This window comes from Phyllobates terribilis, unplaced genomic scaffold (genome assembly GCF_046119375.1).
Source record: "Phyllobates terribilis strain yellow unplaced genomic scaffold, ASM4611937v1 Scaffold_1__5_contigs__length_1240528914, whole genome shotgun sequence".
Taxonomy (NCBI): Eukaryota; Metazoa; Chordata; class Amphibia; order Anura; family Dendrobatidae; genus Phyllobates; species Phyllobates terribilis.
Genome location: NW_027362761.1, coordinates 710672143 through 710685329, shown reverse-complemented (window position 1 = coordinate 710685329; position 13187 = coordinate 710672143). Strand labels below are relative to the sequence as shown.

The window sequence follows — 13187 nt, the reverse complement described above, 5'->3', positions numbered from 1 at the left end:
GTGGAGCAGGATTGCAGGGCCCTTCGTTCCCTCCCTCAGGAACCTGGCGGCTGCAGAAGAGATGGCTGGTGCCCGATGCCAGGCTGGGGGCCGTGGCCTGGCTGAGGCCCAGTGCATGGCTGGGGGCCTGGCTGAGGCCTGGTGTATGGCTGGGGGCCGCGCCCTGGCTGAGGGCCGGGGCCAGTGTTTGGCGATAGGGGCCTGCCTGCGTGCCGCCGAGGTCTGTCTGGATACCGGAACCAGAGGTGGTGGTGGTGGCGGCAACAGCAAAGGAGGAGCATTCAGTTCAACCCGTGCTGGCCCCCAGCCACACACCCGCAGCATGTCACCTCCTCCTCCTTTGATGCTGCCGCCAAGGAGGGAGATCCCACTCCACCACCACCGCAGGTAAGCAACGTTCGGACCATAAGATGCACCCCCCATTTTCCTCCCAAATTTTTGGGGAAAAAAGTGCGTCTTATGGTCCGAAAAATACGGTACTTATTTTCCCCACTGTATTCTATGCCAGATGAGGCTCATGGTAAGTGAGGAAATGTGGAGTTTCACTACAAAAGTGGAGTTGTGTTTAAGCATGTAAACATGTAAAAACTCAAAGCTCATTTAATCTGCATTTTAATTTAACAGTAACACATTATTGCCAACATAAGATCTGCACAAACAAGAAAAATGGCATTCAGTGGCTAGGGAAAGAGTATTATATCGTTAATTTAGTTTCGTATTCTTGCCAAAATTGACCAATCTGTGTTGATCCCTTGATCAATAGGAGAAAAGCATCCAAAGTAAGCAATTGTATCTATTGGCTTAGAAAGTAGCCAATGTCGTGACTGCTGAATAGTTTTTAATAGCACATAAATAAAATACTGAAATAGGCTCTTGTGAGCATTTGCAATGGTGGCAAATGGCCTCTATTTAGGTATGCTTTCTTTTTTTGTAACAGAAATCCAACAATAAAACATGTTAGTTGTGTTAAGCTGCAAAACATTGTTTGTCCTACTGGATACCAAGAAACATCTGCATGTCAGTGTTTGAAGTGGTTGTCCACTACTTGGACACTTATACCATCCCACACATGCCTCATATCTAGGGAGGAAATGTGGAGTTCCAGTGACGTCAGGTCTCCCATGCCTTTGTTTTATCACTGGAGTCCTGCAGTCAATCAGCGCCCATTAATGACTTGCTTCACTCTCACTAACTTCAGATGAAATGGACAGACTGAAAAAGTGAGAACTGCTGCGGCACTTTGAATTCCTCCAGGTGTGTTACATTCGAAGGAAGTGAGAGTGACGTGGCCGCTGATTGACTGCGGTGCTCACGTGACATAGCAAAGTGACAGGAGACCCAGCATTGATATCACTGAAACAGTGCCGGAGGCAGTACAGGCAGTTATTTTAGAAGCAGCAATCTAATAACAGAGATGGGCTTGTCCGAGCAGTTTACAACCCCTTTAAGATGATGGCACTTTAATTCAGGCACATTGCAAATATGCTTCAAGAAAGGCTAGTTTAACAGCGGATTCTTTGGGGACAACCTAGAAAATACAAAACAATAAATGATCGTGCAGACAAAAGACTAAAACTCCTCTAGAGGTATATGGAATACATTTTCTGTGTCCTGTAAATATGGACAACTGTTCGGCAACTTGTATGCAGGGTCTTGTAACTTTCTCATCAAATTTAGCAGATTTCTTCCGTGTTGCACATTGGACCTAACTAATTGAACCGCCAATATGATTCTGGTTTTTACTAAAAATTACTTTAGTAAGAGATTGCTACTTCTTTACTGTGTTCGAAGCTGATAGTCTAGGGGAGGGGGGAAAAGAGAAAATTATCAGTACATCACAAAAGACATTAATGTTTAAAATGTACAATTTGTTAAAATTATCATCAACACATGAAGTTGTAACCAACAAAATCAGATCTTCAAAATACAAAGAATGACAATAAGCAAATGAGGAAGTACCTAGTTAAATACATAAAATTGCAAAATGCTTGGTCTCCTGTGAAGCATGGAGACCAAGCTGCATCTGATCTCTAAAATAGAGCGCTGTGCACATGCTGTTTTTTTCTGTGAGCTATTTATTAAACTCATCTGTTAATGTTTTGTTACACAGATCAAATACACAAATTAGGTATATAAAGTGAATGAAGATTACCATTGGCAATTTCTACTGTCTTGATATTAACCCCTCCCTAGCCTCCTCAGTTAATTTTGTCCTTGGTGATTGTACTTTATGCTAGTGATAAATTTAGGTCACTGTATTTTGCGTTTATTTATGAAAATATCTGAAATTTGGAAATGTTTAAAGTTTGAATTATTATGGAAAAAGTTCTCACAAATGGACGTATTGGTGCATCCTGGTGAGTGTGCAATCACAACTGGAGCTTGGCTTATCTTGCAGTAACAGCCAGCCAAGGCCGGTGACAACACCCTTCCTAGGTATTAAACTTTCTAGATGTGATCAATAGCAATTGTGTCATTTAAAAAGCTATTGGAGGACGGAAGCTCCCTTTCTCATCCCTGCACCCTCTACAAAGTAATTGCGGGCTGCATATAGTTAGCACAGCAATAGGAAGTCAAAGAAGGACCTCAGTCAGCCTGGTACCATGGCCTGTTAGACCCAGTCATAAGCAGGCTCTAACAAGCCTCCTTTCTGTGTAACACTAGCAGGTCTAATACCTTGCAATGCATGAGTATTTCACGGTATTCGATTAGACAAAAGTTTAAGTTGCATAGGATAAGAAGGACGACCTCCAGGTGGTGCTGTCATGATGGACTCCTGGAAATACCATTACCGGTAGGACTAATTCCTATTATTTTGATTATTTTATAAGTATAACAAAACATAAAAAAAATAAGTAAAACACAAAGTTTTTAAAATTTACATTTTTAAAAAAAAACAAAAAAAAAAACGTAAGAATTAGTCTTACCGGTAATGGTATTTCCAGGAGTCCATCATGACAGCACCACCAGGAGGTCGTCCTTCTTATCCTGGATAGCGACAGGAAACACAGAAGAGGTTAAATAGCCCCTCCCCACCATCAAGTACCACACCAGGATGGATGCAACAAATGTGTTTATTGAATTTCCCTCTATACACGTTTACTTCATGTGACAGACAGGAAATCCAAGGGAAGGGAATGTAATGATGCTGTCATGATGGACTGCTGGAAATAACATTACGGGTAGGACTAATTCCTACTTTCCAGGATGTCCCTCCTGACAGCACCACCAGGAGAAATATCAAATAACTCCTTTAGGGCGGGATTACTGCTTGGAGGACCTTCCTCCCAAAGGCCGTCTGTTGATTTAACAGCATGTCCAATTTGTAATGTCTACAAAAGGTATTTAGACTTGACCAGGTCGCTGCTCTGCAGATCTGATCCACAGAGACCTCTGCTCTCTATGCCCATGAAGCAGAAAATGCTCTTGTGGAGTGAGCGCTGATGTTTTCCGAGGGAGATTGTCCTGCTTCAATATAAGCGGAGTTGATCATTGACTTTATCCACCTAGCGAGATTAGATTTTGATGCTTTCCTTCCTTTGTTTCTTCCACCGAATTGGATAAAAAGGTTTGAATCAATTCTCCAATCTTCCGTGACCTTCAGGTATAGTAGAATCGTTCTTTTAACATCCAATGAGTGGAAAGAAAGTTCTTTCTGGTTGCTATAATTTTGGCAGAAGGAAGGCAAGACAATTTCCTGACTTCTGTGGAAATCAGTAGCCACCTTAGGTAGGAATGCTGGGTCTAATCTTAGGACGAAACAATCTTCCTGGATCTTCAACAGAAAGGGCCTGGATTTCACTAATGCGTCTTGCAATAGTTATTGCAACAAGGAAGACAGCCTTTAAGGATATGAATTTTAATTCTGCCTGATCTAAAGGCTCATATGGTTTCTTGCATAGAGTGTTTAATACTAGATTGAGGTCCCATGGGGGCACCAAGCTCCTCATTGTAGGTTTAAGTCGTTTATTAGCTTTAATGAATCTGACTATCCAAGGGTGATTCGCTAGTGGATAGTCAAAAAATGATCCCAAGGCTGATACCTGTACCTTTCAAGTTTTGGGTCTCATTTTTTTATCAAACACTTTTTGAAGAAAATCTAGTATCCCTGGAATATCTGGGCCCAACATGATGGAAACTGGAGTCTTACTTTGGCAAGAAAACTTCTTCCAGATTTTCAGATAGATGGCTGAAGTCACTGGCTTCCTGCTTCCTTGCATTGTGGAAATGACTGCCTCAGCGTCCTTTTGATCTTCGATTCTCCTTGTCAGGATCCAGGCAGATAGAAGTAGCATCTCCAGATTCTGATGGTATAGTGGACCCTGAAACAGAAGGTCCTGTCTTGTGGGCAGGAGTATCGGGTCTTCTAGTGACATTCTCCTCAACAGGGAGAACCAGCTCCTTTTGGGCCAGTAGGGAGCTATTAAAATCACCGCAGCCTGGTTTCCTTGAATTTTTTCAACACTTTTGGAATTAATGCGAGTGGTGAAAAAGCGTAAGCTAGATCCATATCCCAGCTCGGGGACAGAGCATCTATTCCAGCTGGATGGTCTCTTGGGTTCAGTGAAAAAATAATCTTTGCTTTTATGTTTTCCTTTGAGGCAAATAGATCTACTGTCGGCATACCCCAACGTCGTGTCAATTGAAGAAAAACCCTCTTTGTTTAGAGACCACTCTGATGGTTGAACTGTTCTCCTGCTCAGGAAATCTGCCACCTGATTTCTTGTTCATTTTAGGTGCACTGCTGTGACCGATCTGAACGTGTCCTCTGCCCAACAAAATATTCTGATATCGACTGAAGATGATAATGCTTTGGTCCTCCCTGATGAAAGAGAAAGGAGACTGTGGTTGAATTGTCCAAAAATATTTTTGATGTGCTGATTTTTTTTTTTTTTTTTTTTTTTTTTTTTTTTTTTTTTAGAAGTGCCTGACATCTGTGTAATGCTTCCCACACTGCCCTGAGCTCTCTGTAATTTGAAGATCTTTCTCTTACTGCCGCAGGCCACATTCCCTGAAGATAATGGCCTTCTATGTAGGCTCCCCAGCCAGTGTGGCTTGCATTTGTAGTGATGTCTACGGAAGTTGAGATGATCCAGGCCTCTTGTGAGATTTGTTGGAATTGTCCACCAAGATGGAGACTATTTTGCTGATAATCTCATCCTGCTGTCCAGTGTCGTTGTTCTGCCATCCCAGGATGATATAATCTCTTGCCGTAGGGCCCTTGAATGGAACTGACTCCACTGGATGCAGGAAATACATGAGGTCATCAGACCCTGGCCCTCGTTGCTTTCCTTATCGAGATCCATTTCTTTTTCTGGATGGATTGGATTTCTCTTTTGATGGTCTCCTGTTTGTGGGCAGGAAGGAGCACTGCAGCTCGGAATCCAGAAGAACTCCCAGGAAAATCTTCCTCTTTTCTGGTTTAGGTTTTGATCTTTTCAGATATAATCAACCATCCCAGACCTTCCAGAACTGTAATGGTTGTGAATAGATGGGAGCTCATCTGGTCCGGAGAGTCCGCTATTAGTAGCAGGTCATCTAAATATGGGATGATTGGGATGTTCTTCTCTCTTAAAAAAGCCATTACCTCTACCATCAGCTTCTTAAAGATTCGAGGTGCGGAGGAGACCGAACGGAAGACAGCGAAACAGAAAATGTTGTATTTGCTCTTGATCCTTTATTGCGAACCTGAGGAATTTTTGTCATAACGAATGGGAATGTGATAATAGGCAGTTTTTAGGCCTAACATGCTTATTATTGAATTCTTCTTTATTAAAGGTATGATGGATTTCAGGGACTCCATTTTGAACTGTTTGTAACGAACCCACTGATATAGTGGTTTTAAACGGATTATCGTTTGGAACTCTTCTCCGGGTTTCTCTATGGAGAACAGACTTGAGTAGGGGCCCTGATATTGCTGGGCACATGGTACCTGTACTACCACTATTATAAAACGCATGAGTTCTTTTATGTCTTTTAAGAGCGTCTAATGGTTCTTTGCAGATTGGCCTGAAGTAAGGCAGAAACTTTCGGAAGGTGTACGGGTGAACTCTATAATGTACCCCTGAGAGACTCTCTGCAGTATCCACTGATTCTTGGTTATTTCTTGCCAGCCTCCAGAGAAATATTGAAGTCCCCCCCCGACTCTCCTGGCGTCATTGTCTGTTGGTGCTGGATCCTTGGTTATGAAAGGAGCCTCTTCTTCTACCGCCTTTGGGGTAGCTCCACCTTCCCGATTTTCCCTTTCCTCTATAGTCCTGTCTAGGATGAAAGCATGTCATCCAATAGGAAGGCATCTTCCTTGGTTTTTCCTTAGGGAATCCTTTCTTCTTATCGCAAGCTTTTTCTAGAAGCTCATCCACGACTGGCCCAAACACTTGTTGGCCTGAGAAAGAAGTCAAGCATAATTTATTTTTTGAGCGTGTATCACCTGACCATGTTCTCAGCCAGACAGCAGTCCTTGCCACATTGGATAGTGCACTGTTTCTTGTGGAAAACCAAACCGACTCTGCTGAGGCGTCAGTCATGAAATCGGTTGCCATTTTCAGCAAGGGAAGCGATTTCAATATTTCTTCTCTAGGAGTTTTGTTCTTTAAGTGATTTCCCAACTTCTCTACCCAAAGAGTCATTGATCTGGCGAATGAATTAGCAGCAATATTTGTTTTAATTAAGGCCGAGGAGGGTTCCCAGGTCTTTTTAAGAAGGTCCTCTGATCTTTTACCCATTGGATCCTTTAGACTAGAAGAATCCTCAAAGGGTATAGCGGTCTTCCTAGCTACTGGTATGTCGATCCTTGGAGTCTCTTCCCACACCTTGATCTCTTCTTGGTTAAAGGGAAGGTGAGATTTAAAATCTCTTGGGATAACCAATTTTTTCCCCCCACATCTTCACATTCCTCCAGGATCATTGCCCGGATATGTTTATTTACTGAAAAAACCCTGTCTCTGCGGACTCTTAGGCCGCTAAACATATCGTCCTGGGCGGATAATGGCTCAGAGGGTTCCTCTATTTTCATAGGGTCTCTGACAGCCTGTAGGAGTGTGTCTGTATGTTCTGATGCAAACAGGTATTTCTTTTTCCCCTCGGGTAGAAATGCAGTGGCATTTTCACCCTCGTCCGTCTCATGGTCAGAGTAGTAGGATAATTCCCCTTCCTCTGGACCTGAGTCCATATTCCACCTAGGTCTCTTAGGACGGGGAGACTGCGGCGGCATGATGGCAGATACTGTACTCTGTACCTCTTCCCTAATTATAGTTTTCATACTGGATAGGAGTGAGGCCTGTTAGTCTTTGAGGATTTTAGCAATACAGTCCTCGCAGAGCTTCTTGTTGTAGCTCCCTGGTAGTCTAACGTTACAAGTAGCACATCTGCTACCTTTCCTTCTAGTAGCTGAAGTGGAACGCCTAGGTGTCTCCTTGTCCTAAAAGATAATATAAACACTATGTAGGCTATGCTACAACAAAGGGGTAGGGTGATCCTGCTTGGGCCCTACTCACGTGATCCAGGGATGGTTCTATGGACTGAACGTCCGACAGGCTAGCATTCTGGCCCTCCATGATAAGGTAAGCCTGACAGTCTAGTTAAGCCTCTAGCCTTTTAAATAGGTGTCTCACCTGGCTTCAGATCATTTGAGTCATCAGATCCTTCTGCGCTCCATCTGCTGCCAATCCGCGAGTTTAGATCCCGCTGCCACGGCGTCCTGGGTCTATCCCTCCCCCTGTGCGTCGCATACTGGAACGCATGACGGGGCGCCTGATTTATCTGGACGCCGGCCGGCACCACGCCCTGGGATTATTCCCTGCGCCATGTGCGTTCCAGGCTGTAACGCTCGCCAGGAAGCAGGGGTTGCTGGTACTCCCAGAAGCGCTCCCCTACGTGGATCCCTGGATCTATACGTGGCCCTGCCGGAAAGCCTCCGGAGCACGTCCCACGTGGTCAAGCCGCCCCTGGTCATCAGCGCACCTGCGCTGATTCAGGCATGGCAGCAGGAGCCCAGGGCCCTCAAATGAGGAATAATGCTGTTCCCGGGAACACCCAGCTCGACCGCTCTGTGGAGAGACCTTAGGAGGTATCTGCCTGACTCTTTCAGCAGGGAAGCTAAGGTTTGAAACCTCCCAGAGCCTCCAAAAAATTAATACTTGTATCTCTCTTCTTGCGTCTTGTCCCTGATAGGGACAGGAAAAACACTGGAGGGTGGTGGTGGGGAGGGGCTATTTAACCTCTTCTGTGTTTCCTATCCCTATCAAGCATAAAAAGGATAACCTCCTGGTGGTGCTGTCAGGAGGGACGTCCTGGAAAAAAAGTACAAATAAAATTACAAGAAAAAAAAGTTTTGCCAATAAAAAAGCACTTTTTATGTAAAAACAAAAATAAAGTACACAAATGGCAGTGCTGAGATCTCAATCTGCGCAGGTGCCACCTCTAGCGCCCATTTTCCTGGAGTCCACCGCATAGAGAACATGGAAGTGAGGGGGCTCCGGACTTTTACAGCCCCCGAACCGCCAAGTACCGTCAAACACCCCCTCTTACCACCCTTGGACACGCAGCATTGCACCTCTGGACATCCCCTCCAAGTGCAGGACCAGCAGCATCGCCCGCACTATCGCCTGACTCCTGCCGCCAAGCAGCCCCTTCTTCCAGCCTGGGATGGGACTCCCAGCATCACCCCGCAGCATCACACCTCCTGTGTCCCCGCTCCATCACCGCCATCGACTCTCACTGGTAAGCTGAATTCGGACTGGAAGACGGACCCCCATTTGATGAATTACATTTTTTTCCCCTATTTTCCTCCTGAAAATTTGGGGTGCGTCTTAGGGTCCGATGCATCTTCTAGTCCGAAAAATACAGTAACTGTCACATTATATAAAGTGAATACTATAAAAACACAAAAACACAGCTAAAACACATTTTCATTATTCCGCTGAAGAAAAAGTGGAATAAAATGAAATCAAAACGTCAAGTTTAAAAGAAAAATGGTATCACTGCAAAAGCAATGTTATCTCGCAAAAAGCAAGACCTCACATAAGTGCAGTTGGTGGAAAATTGTGCAGAGTACTTAAATAGCAAAACATGAAAAACTAAATGTGTTATTGCAGTAATTGTACTGACCCAAAGACTAAAGCTGCCTTATCATATTTATCTCATTGTCTAAGTCATAACAAAAAACAATTCTGGAATTGCTGTTGATTTGTTCATTATGTCTCCCAAAGATTAAAGTAAAACTTGGATCACATTTATCCTGCGCACTACGCTGAGCGCTTATGTCAGGGTTCATGTCTATATCTCCTAAAAACAGGATTCAGACAAACCCTCTTACGAAACATCCTCTGTAATTACGTAGATCGAGTCTAATGTGACTCAATCTCACCTCTTTCCTGGTTCATCCCCCATCTTTTTAGGCATAGAAGTGTGGTCAACCACAGTTCTGTGCACCTCTGAAAAACAGACCATGCAGAAGAGAGGCCATGGAGTCCAGAGCAACTCTGCCTCATAGTGAGTGTTTTTTTCTGAATCACGTATTTTGCAGAGTTAGGTGATAACCCTAACAAGTGTAGAATGAGCCTTAAAAGTGATCCAAAATATTCTGTAAACAAACTTCAACTTATCCAACAAAAAAAACAGCAGTCTTTGGAAATCCAGGGGATTTCCACATTACTGGGTAACAGAACAGCGCTGGAAAAGCAACATGCTTCCCACCATCCTAGCACCACCAAAAAAATGCATGCTCCAAAATCTAAATACCACCCCACCTTCTAAACCACAGTTAGCATCCACATGTTTGACATTGATGGAGCAGGGAGACCTAATTAATTTACAGGGTGCTTGTCTCCAGAAGCACGAGCTGGGCACAATGTATGGAAATTGTGAGAGCAGGAATTATTTCTCTGTCCAGACTCAATATTGTTTTTTGTCCATGTACCTTGCTCCCAAAGAGAAGCCTGTGATCAGTTAAGGGTTTATGAATGTCTTTCTTTAAAGACGTAGTACACTACCTAGTTTCCTAAGCTTGGTGTCAATAGTGTTAACTTAGCCTATTAGAAGTATGTATGCTAATGCCAGCACATATTTAGAGATAAGCGGAGCCAATTATATTGCTACAATGAATGTCCAAGAAATGCATATATATACATATTATATAGATATATATATGAGTGACTGAGGCTGAAATAAAGAGATCTTCCCTGATGCTCGAAGTATCAGCGTGGCTCGGCACATATTTAAATGTTACTATTTCATTTGGAGCACGCACAATGTCTCAGAACAGCCCACATTATGTGGTGACAACAAAACCTTGCGCAACCAACAGGAACCCGCTAGTTCAAAGGAATGCATCAACTGGGACAGACAACTGGGGCAGCTGCAGCACACAAGGTGAGAAGCTTTATTCTTACGCTACCTGAACTTGTCTCTCTGTCTCGGCCTCAATGTGTTTTTGGCAAGTAGGTCCACATTCGATCTGTTCATAGTAAGTGGTTCCATTATTGTTAGACAAGAACCCTGAGGAGACCTTGTGCACTGTGTTGAATTCCTGTGCTGTATGTTGTATGGGGAGTGTGGATTTGGTATTTCACTGGTCATCTGTCTGTGGGGTTGGATTGTAGCGATTAGTTGATTGTACCCGGTGGAGCCGACGGTGATTGTCGGCAGCAGCTTCTTCTATTGCTAAAAAAACTCATAGTGCCGACTCCTAAATGTAGGGGCTGATGGTTTTTGTCTGATATATATATATATATATATATATATATATATATATATATATATATATATATATATATATATACATACACACACACATACATACATATACAGTGCCTACAAGTAGTATTCAACCCCCTGCAGATTTAGCTGGTTGACACATGCGGAATTAACTTGGCATTGTGTCATTTGTACTGTAGATCAGCCTGGAAGTGGGAAATGCACTGCAGCAAATTTTGTTTTTGTTTTTTTTTTAAAAACGTTAAAAGTTAATTCAGAGTGTCATTTATTATTCAACCCCTCAAACCACAAGAATTCTGTTTGGTCCCCCTAAAGTATTAAGAAGTAGTTCAGGCACCAAGAATAATGAGCTTCACATGTGTGGATTAAAGATCTCTTTTGCCAGCCTTTTCTGACTATTTAAGACCCTCCTCAAACTTGTGAACAGCACTCAGACATGGTCAACATGGGAAAGACAAAAGGAGCATTCCAAGGCCATCAGAGACAAGATCGTGGAGGGTCACAAGGCTGGCAAGGGGTACAAAACCCTTTCCAAGGAGTTGGGCCTACCTGTCTCCACTGTTGGGAGCATCATCTGTAAGTGGAAGGCTTATGGAACTACTGTTAGCCTTCCACGGCCTGGACAGCCTTTGAAAGTGTCCTCCCGTGCCGAGGCCAGGCTTGTCCGAAGAGTCAAGGCTAACCCAAGGACAACAAGGAAGGAGCTCCGGGAAGATCTCATGGCAGTGGGGACATTGGTTTCAGTCAATACCATAAGTAACGTACTCCACCGCAATGGTCTCCGTTCCAGACGAGCCCGTAAGGTACCTTTACTATCAAAGCGTCATGTCAAGGCTCGTCTACAGTTTGCTCATGATCACTTGGAGGACTCTGAGACAGACTGGTTCAAGGTTCTATGGTCTGATGAGACCAAGATCGAGATCTTTGGTGCCAACCACACACGTGACGTTTGGAGACTGGATGGCACTGCATACGACCCCAAGAATACCATCCCTACAGTCAAGCATGGTGGTGGCAGCATCATGCTGTGGGGCTGTTTCTCAGCCAAGGGGCCTGGCCATCTGGTCCGCATCCATGGGAAGATGCATAGCACGGCCTACCTGGAGATTTTGGCCAAGAACCTCCGCTCCTCCATCAAGGATCTTAAGATGGGTCATAATTTCATCTTCCAACAAGACAACGACCCAAAGCACACAGCCAAGAAAACCAAGGCCTGGTTCATGAGGGAAAAAGTCAAGGTGTTGGAGTGGCCTAGTCAGTCTCCTGACCTTAACCCAATTGAAAACTTGTGGAAGGAGGACACCCAAAGAACCTAGATAACTTGGAGAAGATCTGCATGGAGGAGTGGGCCAAGATAACTCCACAGACCTGTGCCGGCCTGATCAGGTCTTATAAAAGATGATTATTAGCTGTAATTGCAAACAAGGGTTATTCCACAAAATATTAAACATAGGGGTTGTATAATAATTGACCCACACTTTTATGGTTAAAATGTAATAAAATTCAACTGAGCAACATAACTTTTTGGTTTGTAAGATTTATGCTTCTGTTCATAAAACCTACTCTCGTTTGCAGTTTGGAGGCTCTAACTTATTTGCATCTTATCAAACCAGCTAAATCTGCAGGGGGTTGAATACTACTTGTAGGCACTGTATATGTATATATATATGTATATATATATATATATATATATATATATATATATATATATATATATATATATATATATATATATATATATATATAAAATTCAGGCTAGGAGTGACAGAGCATGAAGTCATAGTGAGTGTGGTAATGGTCCCCGCTGGTTTGCCTCTCTAGTCCTGTATTCCTGTTTTTAAAGAAACAGAAGATGGATAATCTGTTCAATAAGCGGCAGACTGAGCATAGTAGAGGTGTTGTTAAAATTGGGGAAACAGAAAAGAGATTTGTTCAGAAAATGGATAGGTTTTGATCAGTGTCTGGTTGTCCACCGGGTGGCAGAATTGATGACGGTTTTTGGAAAGTGTATTGAAGGAATAAGCAAGGTTATTTAAATGATGTTGGCTTATAAGACCAGGCAGATATATAGGGGAAAAAACTCTAAGGCTATGTGCCCACGGTGCAGAAATGCTCCGGATTTTTTCCTGAGCGTTTCTGCATCTCCCTGGCAGAAAAAAACGCATGCGGATTGTACATGCGGATTGTACATGCGTTTTTCCTGACAGGGACAAGCGGAAGTGAAGCGTTCTTCACATGCATTTCTGCATGCGGGTTGACAAGCGCTTTCCAAGCGATTTTAGTATCACTTGGAAAGTGCTTGACGTCTTGGTCACACTATATAAATCCATGCAACCGGCATGGATTTATATAGTGTGACCCAAAGAATGGTAAAAATAAAAAATAAATATATACACTTACCTTCTGATGGCCCCCGGTGTCTTTATCCGATGCGTCCTGGCTTGCCGGCAGCTCGCGGTACACTAAAAGAC

General features: G+C 43.4%; 1 protein-coding gene across 2 annotated transcripts in view; it reads right to left on the bottom strand.

Annotated features, from left to right (window-relative positions):
• Nucleotides 1-596: 596 nt before the first annotated feature.
• LOC141273940 (AP-1 complex subunit mu-1) overlaps nt 597-13187 on the bottom strand; it is a 161457-nt gene continuing 148866 nt past the window's right edge. For both annotated transcript variants that reach the window (XM_073686262.1, XM_073686263.1), the window contains exon 12: nt 597-1799. In XM_073686262.1, the coding sequence (XP_073542363.1) occupies nt 1777-1799 (23 nt within the window). In that variant the 3' untranslated portion in view covers nt 597-1776. The remainder of the gene's footprint in view (nt 1800-13187) is intronic.